General features: G+C 47.0%; 1 protein-coding gene and 1 pseudogene across 2 annotated transcripts; both read left to right on the top strand.

Moving 5' to 3' along the window:
• The first annotated feature begins 9,554 nt into the window (after positions 1-9,554).
• LOC123188022 (glycine-rich cell wall structural protein 1.8) lies at positions 9,555-13,969 on the top strand. Of its 2 annotated transcripts, none has more exons than XM_044600053.1 (5): positions 9,555-9,804; positions 10,095-10,237; positions 10,346-10,414; positions 10,498-10,604; positions 11,482-13,969. In XM_044600053.1, exons 2-5 carry the CDS (start codon positions 10,126-10,128, stop codon positions 13,627-13,629), a joined length of 2,436 nt encoding a protein of 811 aa, XP_044455988.1. In that variant the 5' UTR covers positions 9,555-9,804; positions 10,095-10,125; the 3' UTR covers positions 13,630-13,969. The 2 variants fall into 2 exon arrangements, with proteins under 2 accessions (XP_044455988.1, XP_044455989.1); XM_044600054.1 differs by having other exon boundaries at positions 10,095-10,205.
• A 206-nt stretch (positions 13,970-14,175) lies between these two features.
• LOC123188024 (uncharacterized) lies at positions 14,176-16,403 on the top strand (annotated as a pseudogene).
• The last annotated feature ends 4,556 nt before the right edge of the window (positions 16,404-20,959 follow it).

Consider the following 20,959-nt stretch of genomic DNA (forward strand, 5'->3'; position numbering starts at 1 on the left):
CTCCCACGTGTCGAGGCATGACTTAGAGACATAACCGCATTGAAAGCAATGTCGCAAGTTAGGCAATCTTCACAACATCCCATGTAATATAAATAATAAAGGGGAGATACATAGTTGGCTTACACTCGCCACGTCACACAAAGTACATAAATAGCATCATTCAAACACTCATGACCCGACTACGGCGCCAAAATAAAAGATAACCCAACATGCGACACGGTCCCGATACCCCCCAACTGGGCACCACTATTGATCATCAGGGAAAGACACGTAGTATCATTGAGAGTCCTCGTCGAACTCCCACTTGAGCTCAAGCGCGTCACCTGGAGCAGAATCATCAGGCCCTGCATCTGGTTTGGAAGTAATCTGTGAGCCACAGGGACTCAGCAATCTCGCACCCTCGCGATCAAGACTATTTGAGCTTATAGGTAAGGCAAGGTAAAATATGTGGAGCTGCAGCAAGCGACTAGCATATATGGTGGCTAACCTGTTCGCAAAAGAGAGTGAGTAGAGGAGGCAAAGCGTGAGCGAGAAACTAGAGAACAACCTGCGCAAGCATTACTCCAACACCGTGTTCACTTCCCGGACTCCGCCGAGAAGAGACGATCACGGTAACTCACACTGTTGATTCATTTTAATTAAGTTAAGGTTCAAGTTATCTACAACCGGACATTAACAAATTCCCATCTGCCCATAACCGCGGGCACGGCTTTCGAAAGTTCAAATCCCTGCAGGGGAGTCCCAACTTAGCCCATGACAAGCTCTCACGGTCAACGAAGAAATAGACCTCCTCCCGAGACGTTCCGATCAGACTCGGTATCTCGGTTCTTCAAGACACTTCGACAGGTTAAAACAAATCCAGCAACACCGCCCGAATGTGCCGACAAATCCCGATAGGAGCTGCACATATCTCGTTCTCAGGGCACACTCAGATTGTCTAAACTTCCGGTAGGCCAGCCCAGAGTTTCCCCTGGTAGCCACCGGCGGCTGATGAGTTGGACCAACACTCAGAGGAGCACTGGCCCGGGGGGTTTAAATAAGATGACCCTCGGGCTCCGGAAACCCAAGGGAAAAAGAGGCTAGGTGGCAAATGGTAAAACCAAGGTTGGGCATTGCTGGAAAAGCTTTAATCAAGGCGAACTATCAAGGGGTTCCCATTATAACCCAACCGCGTAAGGAACGCAACAATCTGGGAACATAACACCGATATGACGGAAACTAGGGTGGCAAAAGTGGAACAAAACACTAGGCGAGAGGCCGAGCCTTCCACCCTTTACCAAGTATATAGATGCATTAAGATAACATGGCAATATAATGATATCCCAACAAGGAAATAATGTTCCAACAAGGAACGGTCTCCAATCTTCACCTGCAACTAGCAACGCTATAAGAGGGGCCGAGCAAAGCGGTAACATAGCCAATCAACGGTTTGCTAGGACATGGTGGGTTAGAGGCTGAAGATGGCAATTTGGGAGGCATGATAAGTAAGTGGTAGGCATCGTAGCATAGACATAGCAAAAGAGCGAGCATCTAGCAAAGCAAAGATAGTAGTTATTTCGAGGGTATGATCATCTTGCCTGCAAAGTTGTCAGAGTTGACTGGATCCTCGAAAGAAAACTCAACGGGCTCCTCGTTAGCGAACTCGTCTCCCGGCTCTATCCAAACAAGACAAACAAGCAACAAGGACACAATCAACCACGTGCAAACTCGAACAACATGATGCAAAGATGATATGCTATGCGGAATGCAATGCGGGATGCATATGCAAGATTTAACAAGGGATGCATGAACCTGGCCTCAAATTGGAAATCCAAGTGTGCCACTGGAAAGATGAGATGAAACCGCTTGAAAACGATATAAAGAACGCCGGAATCGGAGTTACAGTTTGGAAATGGTAAGCGATTTACAGCAAGTAGCCATCTAAATGCGACAAGATGAACATGCTACAGCACCCAAACATGGCATAAAAATACATGGCAGGGATGCATTCAAGAAGCTTAACAAAAGTCTAGCACTGAGCTATGGCCAATTCATCCATTAACAGGTTCAAACAAGCATGGCAAAAATGCATTTGACAAACAGATTTCAGACTTAGTGAAATTAACACTTGTCTGGAATTTCAGATCAGGTAGCACACTTCGGAGCAACAAAACTACATGCTACAGGACCTGAATGGCAAAGTAAAGCATGGCATGGAGCTACTCAAAGAGCTTAACAAAAGTCTCTTAGTGACCTTGAGCCAAAAGGGATCAGAAAATACAATTGGAAGCATGTGAACATGGCAAAAACATAATTGGTTATCAGACTTAGTGAAAACTGGAACATGCTGAACAGATATCAAGTAGGCATGTTTACGAGCTCGATGCACTCACTACAGAGCAAGTCATGACAATCTAAGCATACACCCATCAAGAATACACAAAATACAAGTTAGACATGGCAAGAACAATATCATAGCATGCACGGATCAACTACAACATCCTCGGCAAAATCGCTAACAAGTAGACAATCTGCCCAGATTCATGAAATGACAAAAGTAGAGCTCGATTGACTCAAGCTAGGGTGCTCCATAATTGCAAACAAAGACATGGATGGATAGAGCACTACAAGATTAACAAAACATCCTTACTGATCATCCTCAAAAGAGGCACGGATCACTAGGAAACTACAAGAACATATGACCATATGAGATAAACAGGTCAAGGACTTAGTGGAAATGCTAAGTCTCTGAAAACAACATTACCAAGTGCCTCACTTTGCAAGCTTGTGCTAGTCACCACACACATCACAAAAATACATGGGTTGCACCTATGAAAAGATGGCACAACCCTTAACAAAACATATGTAGAGCTCAGGGGCATATCATGCACACATTAATCATGGCAAAAATGACAAATATCTAAATGGAGTAGCAGATCTGAAATTAACTCAAGTAGCACTCTTCTAATAGCATTTCGGATATCAATATGAACTCAAATGAAAATGATGCAATGAGATGAAATTATGTACTCTCTGAGGCGAACATTTTGATATACTATATGCCCAAAACGGAGCTATGGATGCAAAGTTACGCCATGATGAATATTGCAAAAAATAAGGTTCGAGGGAAAATTAGGTCAACCCCTAGGGTTTCTCAAAACCAGATCTGGCGGTGCGGACTCCGAGGTTCGCCGGAGAGAGCTCGAACTCGCCGGAGATGGGTGGGTCTCGCCGAAATCTTGAGGAGAAGGACGGGGGCGGCCGGATCCGGTCGCCGGGGCGCGGCTCCCACGACGGCGAACGGCGGAGGCGCGGGCGGTGTGGCGGCGGCGGGCGGTGGCGGCGAGGAGGCGCGGCGGCCGGCGACGTCAGGCAGTGGCGGCGAGGAGGCGCGGCGGAGACGACGACCGAGGCGCGCGGCGGCGCAGGCGGGCGCGGGCGGCGGCCTTGCGCTACCCGGGCGGCAGTCTTCGGGCCCCGCGGGCCTGCTGCGGGCTGCGGCGGGCCAGCGGCGGGGACGGCGGCGGCGACACGTGGCGGCTTGCGGTTGGACGTGGGCGGCGGCGCGGACGCGTCCGGCGCCGGGCGGACGTGTCCGGCGCGCGGAGGAAGGGAGACTAGGGTTAGGGGTGGATTTGATCCGAGATTTGGACGGGGAAGGCCTATTTATACATAGAAGGAGCTAGGAGGCTCCAAATGGAGTGCGGTTTTCGGCTACGCGATCGTGATCGAACGCTCTAGATGATGGAGAGGGTTTTGGTGGGTTTGGGGCCAACTTGGAGGGGTGTTGGGCTGCAACACACACGAGGCCTTTTCGGTCCCTCGGTTAACCGTTGGAGTATCAAACGAAGTCCAAATGATACGAAACTTGACAGGCGGTCTACCGGTAGTAAACCAAGGCCGCTTGGCAAGTCTCGGTCCAATCCAGAAATGTTCAATCCCCACACACGAAAGAAAGGTAGAAATGACCATCGGAGGAGAACGGAACGCCGAAATGCAAAACAGACAACGGGGAAAATGCTCGAATGCATGAGTTAAACGCGTATGCAAATGCAATGCACATGATGACATGATATGAGATGCATGATAATGACAACAACACATGGAGACAAAAACCGAACCCAAAAAAATAAAATAACTTAAGGCCGGAAACGGCAAGAGTTGGAATACATATTGAGAAAGTCATATCCGGAGTGTTACACGTAATCAGAAATACTTCTTTAGAGGGCTTTGACAGTCACGAGATATGTTTTCTCATCTATATTAAATCAATTAGGTCCTTCATGGAATATTTATTGTAGTTTTTTTTACTCTGCATATTAGGTTTCATTAGGACAAGTCTTTGACCAAAAAGCGGAATATTAATTTGTATGGAGGCCTAACATGCAGTGGAAAAATGGGAGAGAGTATCCGTAATTTGTAAGGAAACCTAATATTAATTTGTAAGGAGATCTAATATGCAGTACAAAAATTAGAACTTTAAATCAGGGTCCCTAGAAATGTCCGAAAAATGATGTCCCTTTTCCCGTTTATTTCCAATAATCATATTTTGGAAAAATAGTTCCAATAATCTTGAACAATTGTAAAGTACGAAAGTCCATTCATTCCAGAAATTTCTTCCCGGTTCCAGGATCATGACTTCGTGTACATACGTGTGTCACATCTTTAAGATCACTGCAGCACCAAACTTACGTTTGACTGTCAGAGACCTGTATGATTTCCATATTTTTACTATTCATAGTCTTGGTAAACGAAACACTTTCAAGTTCCACCTGTTAATTTCCAGGGTATTTCCCTGATCCCCTCTATCTAATCTATATATAGAACCACTCTCTGACAGACACTACCCCGGTGCACTTCCACCACCGGTAGTCAGCGAGTGTAATCTTACGACCACTTCACTAAAGTTTTGCTCGTGTTCAACGTCGAGATTACACTTCACTTCTCGTACACGGTACAGTACTAGTACATTTCTACAGTATCATATCATCGGATCAATGAGACTTTTACTCATCTTTTTGTAAGTTCGAGGCCAATGGGTTATTTGGGTGGGTCTCAGTCCCCTCTCAATACCTTGTACAGGTGCTAAGGCTGCCATGTAGGCAAAAAAAATTGATGTGGCAAGGTAATTAAGAGAAAAGAGATGAGTGTGGTGACCCCAGAAAAAAACAATGCCAAGCGCGAGAACCTAGGCAAAACACTTAATGAAAAAAATTCATCAATGCATGAAAAACTTTAGTTGCAAAATCATTAAATGAAGGATACTTAGCACCAACAAATTAAGCACCTATGCATTGGGATCTTTAGTTGCTAAAGTATTTAATATGCTTAGCACATCATGTAAGCACCAATACATTGGAAGCAGCCTCAAACGAGATTTGGGTCAACAAGCTGGCATCGGGTGACCTGCTTGATCACTCTTATATCTCATAGCAGCTGCAATTTTCGTCGCGCCAGTGTTGTCATAGGACCCAATTTTGCGACGCAATCGGCCGTATAATTTTCAATGAATGCTCGGTATATGAACGACAAAATTGTCTTTGTATATTTTCGCAAGATGCACATTTACAAAACCACCACTTGATTTTTTTTCCTACTAAACACGTATTAGAAATCTCATTGATTGTGAACCAATCTATGGTTGGATGTTTAGAGGGAGGGACTGTGGTATCCCTAGCCCATCAAGGTTCAAATCATGATGCTCGCATTTATTTTTGTATTTATTTTAGAATTTCCGGCAATGCACATTCAATGGGAGGAGACGTTCCCGTTGAAGACGAAGTGTCTACGGTGGCTTCGTAAATTTCAAGATGATATGCCGACTCAGTATTTCAGAGGTGCTCATAGGAATATGATGTGCGTGTGTGCGTTCATAGAGGTGAGTGTATGCACGTGTATATGAGCGCTTGCGTTTGTACCGTGTTAAAAAAAAGAAATCTCATTGATTCTTACACTAGTCAAATCTCAATAAACCGTGCATAATTTTAACATTTTTTTGTCCACAAGCAATGTAAAGCTATATGGATCGACCAGTGGCCTCTTAAATTGGCCTTCGGGCCATAGGGGCCGGATCAAAGGCCAGGTTTGGATCGGCCCATTCCCACCCCGACCCAACCATGTTCTTGTTCCCATCTCCAGGGTCCTATGTGCATAAGACCACCTTTCTTAGCTGGGGTACGACCACGTTTGGGGCGGTCAGGCACGAACTGAGGAAGCTTCGCAAGAGGCTAGTAGAGCTGAGAGCCATCGTTGGCAGAGTGGGACCAAGTTATGAGGAACTGAAGGTAGAGCAGCGTATGATTGAGCTGCATTTTAGGGAAGAAACTATGTGGCGACAGAGATCTCGAGTGCAATGGCTGCTCGAGGGAGACCACAACACAATTTTTTTTCAGCAGAAAGCATTTATGAGGAAGAAGAAAAACAGAATAACGCGTCTTGTGCGTGAGGATGGGTCTGTATGCGAGGATCAAGCTGAACTGGAGAACATGTCGATAAATTTTTATGAACACTTGTATGCGTCTGATGGGGTAGTTGGAATAGAAGAGGTGTTATCTCATGTACCCTGTAAAGTTAATGATTCTATGAATGAGAGGCTAAATTCCCCCTACACGGAATCAGAGGTTAAAACGGCCCTATTCCAAATGTTTCCAACAAAATCACCGGGGCCCGATGGTTTCTCGGCACACTTTTTCCAGAAGCATTGGCGTTTGTGTGGTGAGGAGGTTACTAGGATTGTAATCCGGATTTTGAAGGGAGAAGAGTCACCAGAAGAGATTAACAAAACGTTCATCGTTATTATCCCTAAGGTACAAAACCCTACTTCTCTGACTCAGTTTCGACCTATTAGCTTGTGCAATGTGATTTTCAAGATCGCATCAAAGGTACTTGCTAACCGTCTAAAGCAGATTCTCCCTGAGATTATTTCCGAAGAACAATCAGCGTTTGTGCCCGGGAGGCTCATCACTGATAATGTCATCGCAGCTTATGAGTGCTTACACTATATGAAGAATAATAGGAGTAAGAAGAACTCTCATTGTGCCAATAAAGTAGACATGCAAAAGGCTTATGACAGGTTGGAATGGGTATATCTGGAGGCAATCATGCGGAAAATTGGTTTGTGTGACTCCTTTGCGAGTGCAGTTATGAGAGGAGTTCGGTCTATTTCATTCTCTTTGCTTTTCAATGGCAATCGAACAAGAGAATTTATCCCATCAAGGGGAATAAGGCAGGGGGATCCTATTTCTCCCTATCTGTTTCTGCTGGCAGGTGAAGGCCTTTCTTGTTTGATCAAGCATGCCAGCAATGAGGGAGTGCTTCAAGGGACAACAATTGCACCTCAAGCCCCAACGGTCCATCATCTTTTATTTGCTGATGATTGTATACTTTTTTGCAAAGTTAAGAATGATGAGGTGGAGGCGCTCAAGTCTGTCCTGGATAGGTATTGCGGAGCATCTGGACAACGTATAAATGTTGACAAGTCAACAATGTAGTTTGGTAAGGGCTGCCCGGAATCAGCAAGGAATGAGATCAAGGGAATTCTGGAGGTGCATAATGAGGCACTCAATGAAAAATATTTGGGGCTACCTACGGATATGGGGGGCTCCAAAAAATGGTGTTTTTAGCTATCTAAAAGACCGTATATGGAAGAGGGTGTAAGGATGGATCGAGAAAACTTTAGCGGGGAGTGGGAAAGAAGTGCTCATAAAATCAGTTGTGCAAGCAATTCCCACCTACTCGATGGCAATATTCAAATTACCACGGGGACTTTGTCAGCACTTGATGTCTATTGTCCGCAAGTTATGGTGGGGAAGTAAGTCAGGTGAAAGGAAGACGACATGGGTGGCATGGGATGACAATGCCGAAATATAAAGGGGGTCTTGGCTTCAGAGATTTGGAAATATTTAACCTAGCCCTGTTAGCAAAACAGGCCTGGAGAATCCTTCAGGAACCAGACTCCTTGAGTGCTCGAATTTTAAAGGCAGTTTACTTTCCGCCCTCGGATATTCTTTCAGCCGAGGTGGGGAGCCGCCCATCACATGTATGGAGATCAATTTGTGAAGGCCGCGACATCCTCAAGGTTGGCCTTATACGGCGAATAGGGGATGGACTCTCAACGAGTGTGTGGAATGAAAATTGGATCCCAAGGGACTATCACTTGCGTCCCATTTGTCCTATTTCTGATGTTCCAGTGGAAGTAGTTTCAGACCTCATATGCCCAGCCACAAGGAGCTGGAACATGACAGTACTGCAGCATCAGATGTTGCCTATGGACGTTGAGGCGGTCAAGAAAATCCCAATTAGTCACGTACTGCAGCCAGACTTTTGGGCTTGGCACTACGAACGATCGGGCTCTTTCTCAGTGCGATCAGCTTATAAGCTTGTTGTAGAAACGAAAAAGCGCCGAGAAGCTTGGCTCAATTGCGAGGCTGAGGCATCAAACACAGAACAAGAAGAGAAGTCAGTGGAAGAAGCTTTGGTCAGTACAGGTTCCGCCGAAAATTCTAATGTTCGCCTGGCGGTTAGCTCGATCGTCCCTGCCCACTGGGGAGGAGCGGGCGAGGCATCAAATGGCTACATCGGCGGCATGCATTATTTGTGGCGCAGCGGAGGACTCTTGGCGCCATGCACTGCTGGACTGCAACATGGCCAAGTCAGTATGGTCGCTCCGTGAGGATGATGTGATCATCCCTTGGGTGGGAGATGAAACTCCGAATGCGAAATTATGGATGTTTAACCTTACCAAAACGTTGAAGGAGGATCGGTTCGTGGAGGTTCTAGTGACATTATGGGCACTATGGTGGGCTCGACGCAAGGCGATCCACGAGCAAGAATTCCATAGCCCATTGTCCACACATCTCTTTATTAGTAGGTATTTGGATGACGTGCGAGGAAGTCAGAGGAGCCAAAGTAGAAGTTATTGTTCAGCTACCATTCGAGCTCCTCAAGCATGGAAGCCACCGCTCGTGGGACATGCAAAGCTTAACGCTGATGCAGCAGTGGCAAAAAATACAAACAAAGGAGCCGCGGGAGTTGTGTGTAGGGATGAACATAGAAATTATCTGGGGGTTTTTGCGGTTGTTTTTGAAGGTTTGACGGAGCCTGAAACTTTGGAAGCGTTTGCGTGTCGAGAAGCTCAAGCCCTAGGTGAGGATTTGGCACTTCGCAAGATCCATATCGCTACCGACTATCTGAGAGTCATACATGAGCTTAAGGAGACAGAGCAGTGTGGTGAATACTGTATGATAGTGAAGGAGATTAACTCTCGTAGATCCGTTTTTTTGGCATGTGAAATGTGCCACGAGCAGAGCGCGAGTACAATTTTGAGGCTCATACTATTGCTAAGATGGCTGCTAGCTTGGATGTGGGACGTCATTTGTGGCTCTCCAATCCTCCTAGTAACCTTTGTATCCCACAAACCTTGTTTTGATTGAATTAAAAGCGTTGTTTCGTCTCAAAAAAAAATGTGCATAAGAGCGGACGCGTGTGCAATTTTAGTTTTGTCAGGGTTCTCTTTGCAATGATGTAAACACCGGTTTCTGGGATCTTCGGATCCCTGCTGCCATTTCTTGAAAAATAAAAATCGAAATCGCGGCCCTGGGGTTCAAGGAAGGAACAAACCCCACCGATAGGGTTTAACAAGAAGGTTAGGAGAGCAGCCGCCGTCCCGGAGGCCGGAGTCCCTCGCCGCCGAAACCCCCTCCTCCCTCCGCTCCCGCCAAATCACCCCTGCTACGACCGAAATCCCTTTCACTCGCACCGGCGGCGTGGCCCGGACGCGAATCCCCTCTTGCCGGCGGCGTGGTCCGGACGCGATTCCTCTCGCCGGTAAGGATCATGGACCCCTGCCTTTGCTCGTAGCACTGTTCGTCCCGCTCCTGCCTTTTCGTTGCCCTCAAACATTCGAATCGAACCACGCCAGCCGTGCATTTCGGGTTCCATTTCCTGCATCTAAAGCGAATTAGTGCTTCCGAGATTCCGCGTCAATAGCCCTCTCCTAATAGCGGTTTGATTTGAGAAAATTCGGGGGTTCGACTGGATCCCCATTCGGGGTTTATCCTTCTGCGTTAGCAACCGTGAATCTGTCTCATGCAAGGTTTTTTGTTCTTCTTCTTCAGTGCCCGTGGTCTGTAGCAGGGGACTTGTGCGATGGCTTTTGCTAGTAGGATGGGGATTGTGCTGAGGAGGGCCTCCGGGTCCTCGAATTCGTCGCTGCTCCAGGCAGTAAGGTGCATGTCTTCTTCCAAGCTTTTTGTTGGAGGTATGCTCATATGAGATCACTGTTCTAGCTCCTTCTGATTCGAAGGTTCGTGGGTATTATTGATGCCGGCGAATTATCTAATTACATGTATGGTCTACCGCCTTTCAGGACTATCATATGCCACAGATGACCCAACTCTCAGGGATGCCTTTTCTGGCTATGGGGACGTCATTGAAGGTTGTTCTCCCAATTGGTGTGGCACATTTGATGTATATTTTTGCCATGTTGTTAACACTTTTTTCTTTTCGGATTGGGTTCAGCTAGAATCATCATGGACAGGGAGTCTGGCAGGTCAAAGGGATTTGGATTTGTTACTTATGCATCCACCGAAGCTGCCGCGGCTGCCATTAGTGCCATGGATGGCAAGGTGATTTTAGAGAGATCCCCTACGTGTTATTGCGGATATGCTATGACATTTTCATGCCTAATGTTCCACTTATATCCTCTACACCACTTTGCAAATATAGTCCCAAATTTCAGGTTGCCCTTTTTTGCTTTAGGAGTGTAGCTTGTCCTGTTGTCTATTCATTGTTCTTGTTTGCTGCCTTTTTTACATGACACTTGTCATGCGCTGCAACTGCCAAACTGTTTTATCAACACAATGATGCAATATAATTAGCGTTACTTCATTGTTGTCTTGATCTAAAGTGGAGATGTCTGAATTTGCATTGATTCACTGACCATTAAACTGTGCCGCTCATCAATTTATGTTCTGCCACGGATAATGGCAAGCACCTTCCCTTTTCCTGCCTTAGTTCACGACATACCTTCATACAAACATCAGCTCTATGAGTATTGACCCAATTATATGCTAGAGCTCCAGATCTTTGACATTTTGAGCACCATATTGTTGTTAATCCATTGTTGTAATTTCAAAGAATCCGAAGCTGTTGGCACTTGTTTCCTAGATGCATCATCCCAGATGTTAATAGATCGCATGATTCATGAACTGATGAACACCAGGGAATGCATGTTTAGGGAGTTGCAGACTATTCTCAATTTTGGCATATCGTTGCATGAGATAACTGTTCCTGTAAATATTTGAATTATTTTGACTTAATTTATGTCTAGGATATCTTGCTGAGCTGTAAAAGTGACCTCCCCTGATTCTTGCGGAAATGTTCTACCATCAGAACTTGGGGATTGTTTTCTGCCTTGATTAAAGTTGCACCATTTCTAAAATATGGACATACCTGTCATTATGTTTATCTTTTGCAAATTTGTAACGCATCCATCTGCTTTAGGACCTTCACGGACGAATGATAAAGGTAGGCTACGCCAGTGACCGTGCTGGTGGGACACGTGGAGGTGGATACGGCACTGGTAATTATGGAAGTGGCGGATATGGCGGCGCGGGATATGGAAGCGGTGGCGGTGGATATGCTGGCAATGGTGGTGGTTACAGAAGTGGCGGATATGTCAGCACGGGATATGGAAGTGGTGGTGGTGGATATGTGGGCAATGGTGCTGATTATGGAAGTGCAGGGCATGCCAGTGGTGGTGGATATGGTAATGCGGGATATGGTGGTTACAGTGGTGCTGCAGGCGGCGGCGAGTATTCTAGCATGAACAACAATGCTGTTGCTGGTGGCTATGGCGGTGGTGACGGAAGCTACAATAATGCCAGCAACTCGGGCGGAAGTGGTGGTAGCTATGGTAGTGGTGGTGGAATCTACAATAATGCGAGCAACTCTGGTGGAAGTTCTGGTGGCTATGGCGGCGGTGGCGGAAGCTACAATAATGCCAGCAACTCGGGCGGAAGTACTGGTGGCTATGGTGGTGGTGGCGGAATCTACAATAATGCCAGCAACTCAGGTGGAAGTGCTGGTGGCTATGGTGGTGGTGGCGGAATCTACAATAATGCCAGCAACTCGGGTGGAAGTGCTGGTGGCTACGGCGGCGGTGGCGGAAGCTACAATAATGCCAGCAACTCGGGTGGAAGTGCTGGTGTCTACGGCGGCGGTGGCGGAAGCTACAATAATGCCAGCAACTCGGGTGGAAGTGCTGGTGGCTACGGCGGCGGTGGCGGAAGCTACAATAATGCCAACAATTCGGCTGGAAGTGCTGGTAGCTACGGCGGTGGTGGTGGAAGCTACAATAATGCCAGCAATTTGGGTGGAAGTGCTGGTAGCTACGGCGGCGCTGGTGGGTACAGTTTCCCCAACACATATGGCGTGGGCAATTACAACAGCGGAGCTGGCGGCAATGCAGTCTTCGGCGAAAAGACCGGCAGTTTCAGTAGTGGGCATTCTGCTGTTGCTGGTGGCAACAACGGCAGCGCTGGTGGGAACAATTTCCCCAACACGTATGGTGCCGGCAACTACAACAGCGGAGCTGGCGGCAATGCAGTCTTCGGCGAAAAGACCGGCAGTTTCAGCAGTGGGCATTCTGCTGTTGCTGGTGGCAACAACGGCAGCGCTGGTGGGAACAATTTCCCCAACACATATGGTGCAGGCAACTACAACAGTGGAGCTGGCGGCAATGCAGTCTTCGGCGAAAAGACCGACAGTTTCAATTCTGCTGTTGCTGGTGGCGACAACGGCGTCAACAGCGCTGGTGGGTACAATTCTCCCAACACCTATGGTGCCGGCAACTACAACAGTGGAGCTGGCGGCAATGCAGCCTTTGGCGAAAGCACTGGCCGTTTCAGCAGCGGGAATTCTGCTGTTGCTGGTGGCGACAACGGCATCAACAGCGCTGGTGGGTACAATTCTCCCAACACCTATGGTGCCGGCAACTACAACAGTGGAGCTGGCGGCAATGCAGCCTTTGGCGAAAGCACTGGCCGTTTCAGCAGCGGGAATTCTGCTGTTGCTGGTGGCGACAACGGCGTCAACAGCGCTGGTGGGTACAATTCTCCCAACACCTATGGTGCCGGCAACTACAACAGTGGAGCTGGCGGCAATGCAGCCTTTGGCGAAAGCACTGGCCGTTTCAGCAGCGGGAATTCTGCTGTTGCTGGTGGCGACAACGGCGTCAACAGCGCTGGTGGGTACAATTCTCCCAACACCTATGGTGCCGGCAACTACAACAGTGGAGCTGGCGGCAATGCAGCCTTTGGCGAAAGCACTGGCCGTTTCAGCAGCGGGAATTCTGCTGTTGCTGGTGGCGACAACGGCGTCAACAGCGCTCGTGGGTACAATTCTCCCAACACCTATGGCGCCGGCAACTACAACAGTGGAGCTGGTGGCAACAACAGCGGCAACTTTGCTGGAAATGTGAGCGGCATCGGCAACTTTACTGGCAGCCGCAATGGCAGCAGCTATGCCGGAGGATTTGGCAGCGCCGAGACCCTTGGAGCTAGCAAGGTGCAGTACAACGGCCAAGACGACCTGCTGGGTGCTGACTACTTCTCCGAGTCGGAGGACCGTCATGCGGGCAGGTCAGCGTAACTTTAGTGTCGCGGAACATCTTGAGATGCAAAGGTAACAATGATGAATGCCTGGCGGGTGCTTTTTGTTAGAGAAAACCCAAAGCTTGATGATGCCTCTGGAGTAGGTTATTATTAGGTAAGAAGAATTGCTTAGTTTTTCTGCTTTGCTTTTGCATGCTATTTTGAGGCGAGAACAGTTATGGTGATGCTTCTGGCTACGATTACTGTTTTTTATCGTGTATATTGAGATGGAAAATGGCTGTTTAGCGTGTTGATTAGGCTGTGTGTTCAGCCTGTTCATCCTACTGCGTGACAATGTAAGTATCATTGCTCAAAGTGAAATCCGCTGTAACTCTAAATTCTGAACACAAGTTCACGTGTGCAACATACCACGGCGTGTCAAATTTCAGCGCACACGAAGTTTCGTGGAAAGTCCCACAGAGTAAAACCCATCGGTGTACATTTTCCTCAGTCGGAGACACACAACTTCTGCAGCCATCACATTTTCAGTGATGCTGGTAGGCAGAGCCAGCCACGCGCATTCATTCAACAACGCCATCTTTCGTGTCCTCACCACCACATTTCCAGTGGAATGCCAAAGAGAAAAGGGAGCAAGCACATGGAGAGTGTCCAAGGAGAATTGGAATCGAGGTAGCTGCGGTAGGCTAGGGCACTGGGCCTGGAGTCCAAGGCCGGCCAAAAACCCTCTTTTCCCCTGTTCATCTCCATCCTCCCAGTTCTCACTTCTCAGGGCCGGAGAAGCACAATGGAGCGGCTCGCCGGAGCCGCCGTCGCCTCCTGCATGATCTTGCTCCTCCTGCTCGTCCCCCGCGCCCAGTTCCAGGGGCAACCACCCGAGGCGCCGGAGGAGGCTTGGGCCGAGGGGCAACCACCGGAGGCGTCGGAGGACGCTTTGACGATGCTCTTGTCCGAGGGCGGGTGCGGCGCCTTCGCCGCCCTCGTCGCCAGGACGGCCGGCGTGGGCGACACGTTCCGCGAGCAGATGGGCAGCGACCTGGGGCTCACCATTCTCTGCCCTGACGACGAGGCGGTGGGGGCGTTCGTCCCGAGGTTCCATAGCCTCACTGTCGACGAGCAGGCCGGGCTCCTCCTGTACCACGGGCTGAGGATGGCTTACTCCGAGGAGCTGCACAGCCGGGTCTACTGGTTGTGGGAGGTGTTGACGCTTGATGGGGAGCAGACACTCATCATCAATCACTACAGAGGCAGGGCGATACTTTCTCCGTGGCCGCCGTCGTCACAGAACGAGGCCAGGATCACCAAGACTGTCGTCGATGACGACCATCTCGCCGTCTACCTCATCGACGCCGTGCTGATTCCGACAGAGTCGAAGAAGCCTGACTTCTTCTGGGACTTTTTGGGACCTTTCCTGCTTGTTATCGCTGGGCTCCTGGCGCTGTGAGTTCTCTTTCCTGACGCTTAATTCCGCTACAATCAAATGCAGAACGCAGCTCGTACGCCTGCCTGTCCATAGCATCAGTTCCTGCATGCGATTTGTTGGTGTGCTAGCTCGCTAGCGTGTTCCGTCCGACAGAGATTTGAGCGCCTACGTCTATGTATAAATCGTATATAGTACATTTAGTCGACAGTGATTTAGATTTCGGCTTTCTGTACATACGTCAATTTAACGAACATTACTAGTTTTTTATTAACTCGACTATTATGCTTGAATTGCTCCAGCTTTTCTAAATCCTGATTATGCACGCTAACTGTATCTGTTATTACTAGTATTATTTTGCAGGTGGCTAACTGTATTTATGTTTATTTACACTGCAGATTCTTGCTGTGGCATGCGCTTGTATATCTTTGTTCTCTTGTGTGCCGGCTCAGAAGATGGTGCAAGGATCGCGCTACTGCCTATGTTTCGGCCGCCCGTGTCAATCCACATGGGCAACAAGAACATTAGTCTGTGGCCGCTGAACAGTGCCTCGCCTCCCCTCGTATTCCCTCGTATGCTCTGTAGTCGTCGTATAGTTTCAACGATCAGGTCGCTGACTTGTGTATATAGTGTTTGCTCACTTTTGAATCTAGGCTTCGTTTGGTTTAACAAAATGTCGCTGACTATGAATTCGATATGCAGTAGTGTTATTTTTTGAGGCAACTTCTACTGCAAGCATCCGTCCATGGGGGCTGGATTAGCATTTCTTTTATTGCAATATTGAGCTATTATAAACAAAATGTAGCATGCATGCTAGATGGGGGAGTAGTTACTTTCAACAACTTCTTCAAAAATCATATATCCTGCAAATGACATGATGTGAATGGACGTGGCGATAAATGGCTAAGCAAAGTGCTGTTGACCTATTGATTAGGCTGTTCAATCCAGAGCATGACAAGGTAAGTTCACACATGTTGCTCAGGTGTTCCATGTAAGTTATACTGTATTCATGATCTTGTGCGGACATACAGTCAGCGGTCTCGTCTAACATATATGTAGGCTGCAGGCTGCCAACTGATTGATCGTTAGGAAGATGCCAGGAGCTTATCCTGCAACATAACCGTGCTCTTTCATGTGCATGCAGCAAGTGTATATTCCTTGCCACATACTAGCAGTAGCACGCATAGGTGCCATGTTCACAGTTTATCCTTTTAGTAAAATTAAAACCATCACACAAATCGCCTCCTTTACCTCAATTCGTCCACTAAATTATGTGCCATGTGCCGACTCGCCTGACTGATACTGATGTGGAATTCAGCATCATGTCAGCATGGCGTGTGTGCTCGGTCTGTTAAAACAGAATGCAAAATGTTAACGAGAACATATCATGTGAAACCGCGTGTCTGTGCGCCTAAGGCACCGTGTGGATTTGAGCTATTGGATGGAAAATCAACGGATAAGTTTGCATGAAAGATAGTTGCTGGCACATTTGCAAAGAGGGCCAAGCATTTCGTCAAATTAAACACGCAGTCCATCCACATAGTCTGAAACTTTTACAATAACACCTCGTGTTTCATGAAAACCAACCCAGTACAACGAAATCGTGATGGAGTAGGCCAAGGGTTGATTTTGTTTAAATGTAAGATCCTTTTTGCAAGCTATATTCACAACACCATCTCTGTCTTAATATTGTTCATCGGTTTTTCATCCAACGGTCCAAATTCGCATGATGCAAGGTGCACATGAAGTCACGTTTCACATGATATGCTCTTGATAGCCTCAACCATGCAGATTCGTGAAGTGAGCATAGCTCTGATGGTTAGGATCCTTGCAGTGGAATCAGCCCACTAGGATTCATGTTCTAAACTTGGCACCTGTGCTCATATTTTCTGTATTTATTTCAGGCTTTTCGGCGATGTTCGTTTAGTGAGAGGAGACGTTCTCGTCAACTACGAGGTGCCTGGTCACTTCATTAATCTCACAATGATGTGCCGACTCGGTATGTTGAAGGTACTAATAGAAGTAGGGTATGCGTGCATGCATTTCTGGGCGAGTGTATGTAAGCATCTATGTTTGTATTGTGTTTGAAAAAAAATGCACGTGCACATTCACTCACCACTAACACCATCTTTTGACACTTCTGCTTCGATACACCCCTCCTAAACACAAGGACGGCTCAGATTAGTCCATGAAGGAAATATGCCCTAAAGGCAATAATAAAATTGTTATTTATATTTTGTAAAATCATGATAAATGTTTATTATTCATGCTAGAATTGTATTAACCGGAAACTTGATACATGTGTGAATACATAGACAAACAGAGTGTCCCTAGTATGCCTCTACTTGACTAGCTCGTTAATAAAAAATGGTTAAGTTCCTAGCCAGACATGTGTTGTCATTTGATGAACAGGATCACATCATTAGAGAATGATGTGATGGACATGACCCATCCGTTAACTTAGCACTATGATCGTTTAGTTTATTGCTATTGCTTTCTTCATGACTTATACATGTTCCTCTGACTATGAGATTATGCAACTCCCGAATACCGGAGGAACACTTAGTGTTCTATCAAACGTCACAACGTAACTAGGTGATTATAAAGATGCTCTACAGGTGTCTCCGATGGTGTTTGTTGAGTTGGCATAGATCGAGATTAGGATTTGTCACTCTGTGTATCGGAGAGGTATCTCTGGGCCCTCTCGGTAATGCTCATCACTATAAGCCTTGCAAGCAATGTGACTAAATAGTTAGTTATGGGATGATGCATTACGAAACAAGTAAAGAGACTTGCCGATAACGAGATTGAACTAGGTATGAGGATACCAACAATCGAATCTCGGGCAAGTAACATACCGATGACAAAGGGAACAACGTATGTTGTTATGCGGTTTGACCGATAAAGATCTTCGTAGAATATGTAGGAGCCAATATGAGCATCCAGATTTCGCTATTGGTTATTGACCAGAGATGTGTCTCGGTCATGTCTACATAGTTCTCGAACCCGTAGGGTCCGCACGCTTAACTTCGATGACGATTTGTATTATGAGTTGTGTGACTTGATGCACCGAAGGTTGTTCAGATTCCCGGATGAGATCACGGACATGACGAGGAGTCTCGAAATGGTCGACACATAAAGATCGATATATTGGATGGCTATATTCGGACGTCGGAAATGTTCCGAGTGATTCGGGTATTTTTCGAAATACCGGAGAGTTACGGGAATTCGCCGGGGGAAGTAGTGGGCCTTAATGGGCCATACGGGAAAGGAGAGAAGGGACTCAAGGGGTGGCTGCCCCCCCCATGGCAAGTCCGAATTGGACTAGGGAGGGGGCGGCGCCCCCCTCTCTTTCCTTCTCCCTCTCCTACTCCTTCCCTCTCTCCCCTCTTGGAAAAGGAAGGGGACTTCAACTAGGATAGGGAATCCTAGTTGGACTCCCCCTATAGGCGCGCCCCTCCTAGGCCGGCCTCCTCTTCCCCCCTCCATTACGTAGGAATTTTTTTGAATTATTACTATGTTCCCCAACACTATTTCTTAGTTGAAAATTTTGAGGGTTCTAGGATGAAAAGAACTGAAACTTTAGGAGAGGTAAAATAGATGAAATTTATGTTGGGGAACGTAGTAATTTCAAAAAAATTCCTACGCACACGCAAGATCATGGTGATGCATAGCAACGAGATGGGAGAGTGTTGTCCACGTACCCTCGTAGACCGAAAGCGGAAGCGTTAGCACAATGCGGTTGATGTAGTCGTACGTCTTCACGATCCGACCAATCAAGTACCGAACGCACGGCACCTCCGAGTTCAGCACACGTTCAGCCCGATGACGTCCCTCGAACTCCGATCCAGCCGAGTGTTGAGGGAGAGTTTCGTCAGCACGACGGTGTGGTGACGATGATGATGTTCTACCGACACAGGGCTTCGCCTAAGCACCACTACAGTATTATCGAGGTGGACTATGATGGAGGGGGCATCGCACACGGCTAAAAGATCAAATGATCAATTGTTGTGTCTCTAGGGTGCCCCCTGCCCCCGTATATAAAGGAGCAAGGGGGAAGGTGCGGCCGGCCTAGAGGGGGCGCACCAGGAGGAGTCCTACTCCTACCGGGAGTAGGACTCCCCCCTTTTCCTTGTTGGACTAGGAGAGAGAGAGAGAGAGAGAGGGGAAAGAGGTGGAGGAGAAGAAGGAAGGGGGGGCGCCACCCCCCTCTCCTTGTCCTATTTGGACTAGCAGGGAGGGGGCGTGGCCCTTGCCCTGGCCGCCTCTCCTCTCTTCTACCAAGGCCCACTAAGGCCCATTAAGTCCCCGGGGGGTTCCGGTAACCTCCCGATACTCCGGTAAAATCCCTATTTCACCCGGAACACTTTCGATATCCAAACATAGGCTTCCAATATATCAATCTTCATGTCTCGACCATTTCGAGACTCCTCGTCATGTCCGTGATCACATCCGGGACTCCGAACAACCTTTGGTACATCAAAACATATAAACTCATAATATAACTGTCATCGAAATGTTAAGCGTGCGGACCCTACGGGTTCGAGAACTATGTAGACATGACCGAGATACGTCTCCGGTCAATAACCAATAGCAGAACCTGGATGCTCATATTGGCTCCCACATATTCTACGAAGATCTTTATCGGTCAGACCGCATAACAACATACGTTGTTCCCTTTGTCATTGGTATGTTACTTGCCCGAGATTCGATCGTCGATATCTCAATACCTAGTTCAATCTCGTTACCGGCAAGTCTCTTTACTCGTTCCGTAATACATCATCCCGCAACTAACTCATTAGTTGTAATGCTTGCAAGGCTTAAGTGATGTGCATTACCGAGAGGGCCCAGAGATACCTCTCCGACAATCGGAGTGACAAATCCTAATCTCGAAATATGCCAACCCAACAAGTACCTTCGGAGACACCTGTAGAGCACCTTTATAATCACCCAGTTACGTTGTGACGTTTGATGGCACACAAAGTGTTCCTCCGGTAAACGGGAGTTGCATAATCTCATAGTCATAGGAACATGTATAAGTCACGAAGAAAGCAATAGCAACAATCTAAACGATCAAATGCTAAGCTAACGGAATGGGTCAAGTCAATCACATCATTCTCCTAATGATGTGATCCCATTAATCAAATGACAACTCATGTCTATGGTTAGGAAACATAAACATCTTTGATCAACGAACTAGTCAAGTAGAGGCATACTAGTGACACTTTGTTTGTCTATGTATTCACACAAGTATTATGTTTACGGTTAATATAATTCTAGCATGAATAATAAACATTTATCATGATATAAGGAAATAAATAATAACTTTATTATTGCCTCTAGGGCATATTTCCTTCAGTCTCCCACTTGCACTAGAGTCAATAATCTAGTTCACATCACCATATGATTTAACACCAATAGTTCACATCACCATGTGATTAACGCCCATAGTTCACATCGTCATGTGACCAACACCCAAAGGGTTTACTAGAGTCAATAATCTAGTTCACATTGCTATGTGATTAACACCCTAAGAGTACTAAGGTGTGATCATGTTTTGTTTGTGAGAGAAGTTTAGTCAACGGGTCTGCCACATTTAGATCCATATGTATTTTGCAAATTCCTATGTCAACAATGCTCTGCACGGAGCTACTCTAGCTAATTGCTCCCACTTTCAATATGTATCCAGATTGAGACTTAGAGTCATCTGGATCAGTGTCAAAACTTGCATCGACGTAACCCTTTACGACGAACCTTTTTGTCACCTCCATAATCGAGAAACATATCCTTATTCCACTAAGGATAATTTTGACCGTTGTCCAGTGATCTACTCCTAGATCACTATTGTACTCCCTTGCCAAAATTAGTGTAGGGTATACAATAGATCTGGTATATAGCATGGCATACTTTATAAAACCTATGGTTGAGGCATAGGGAATTGTTGGGGAAC

This window comes from Triticum aestivum, chromosome 2A (assembly GCF_018294505.1).
Source record: "Triticum aestivum cultivar Chinese Spring chromosome 2A, IWGSC CS RefSeq v2.1, whole genome shotgun sequence".
Taxonomy (NCBI): Eukaryota; Viridiplantae; Streptophyta; class Magnoliopsida; order Poales; family Poaceae; genus Triticum; species Triticum aestivum.

Coding starts and splice junctions, on each gene's coding strand:
- LOC123188022 (XM_044600053.1), top strand. CDS start 10,126: ATGGCTTTTGCTAGTAGGATGGGGATTGTGCTGAGGAGGGCCTCCGGG. Junction 10,238..10,345: donor TTCCAAGCTTTTTGTTGGAG/GTATGCTCATAT, acceptor ACCGCCTTTCAG/GACTATCATATGCCACAGAT. Junction 10,415..10,497: donor CTATGGGGACGTCATTGAAG/GTTGTTCTCCCA, acceptor GATTGGGTTCAG/CTAGAATCATCATGGACAGG.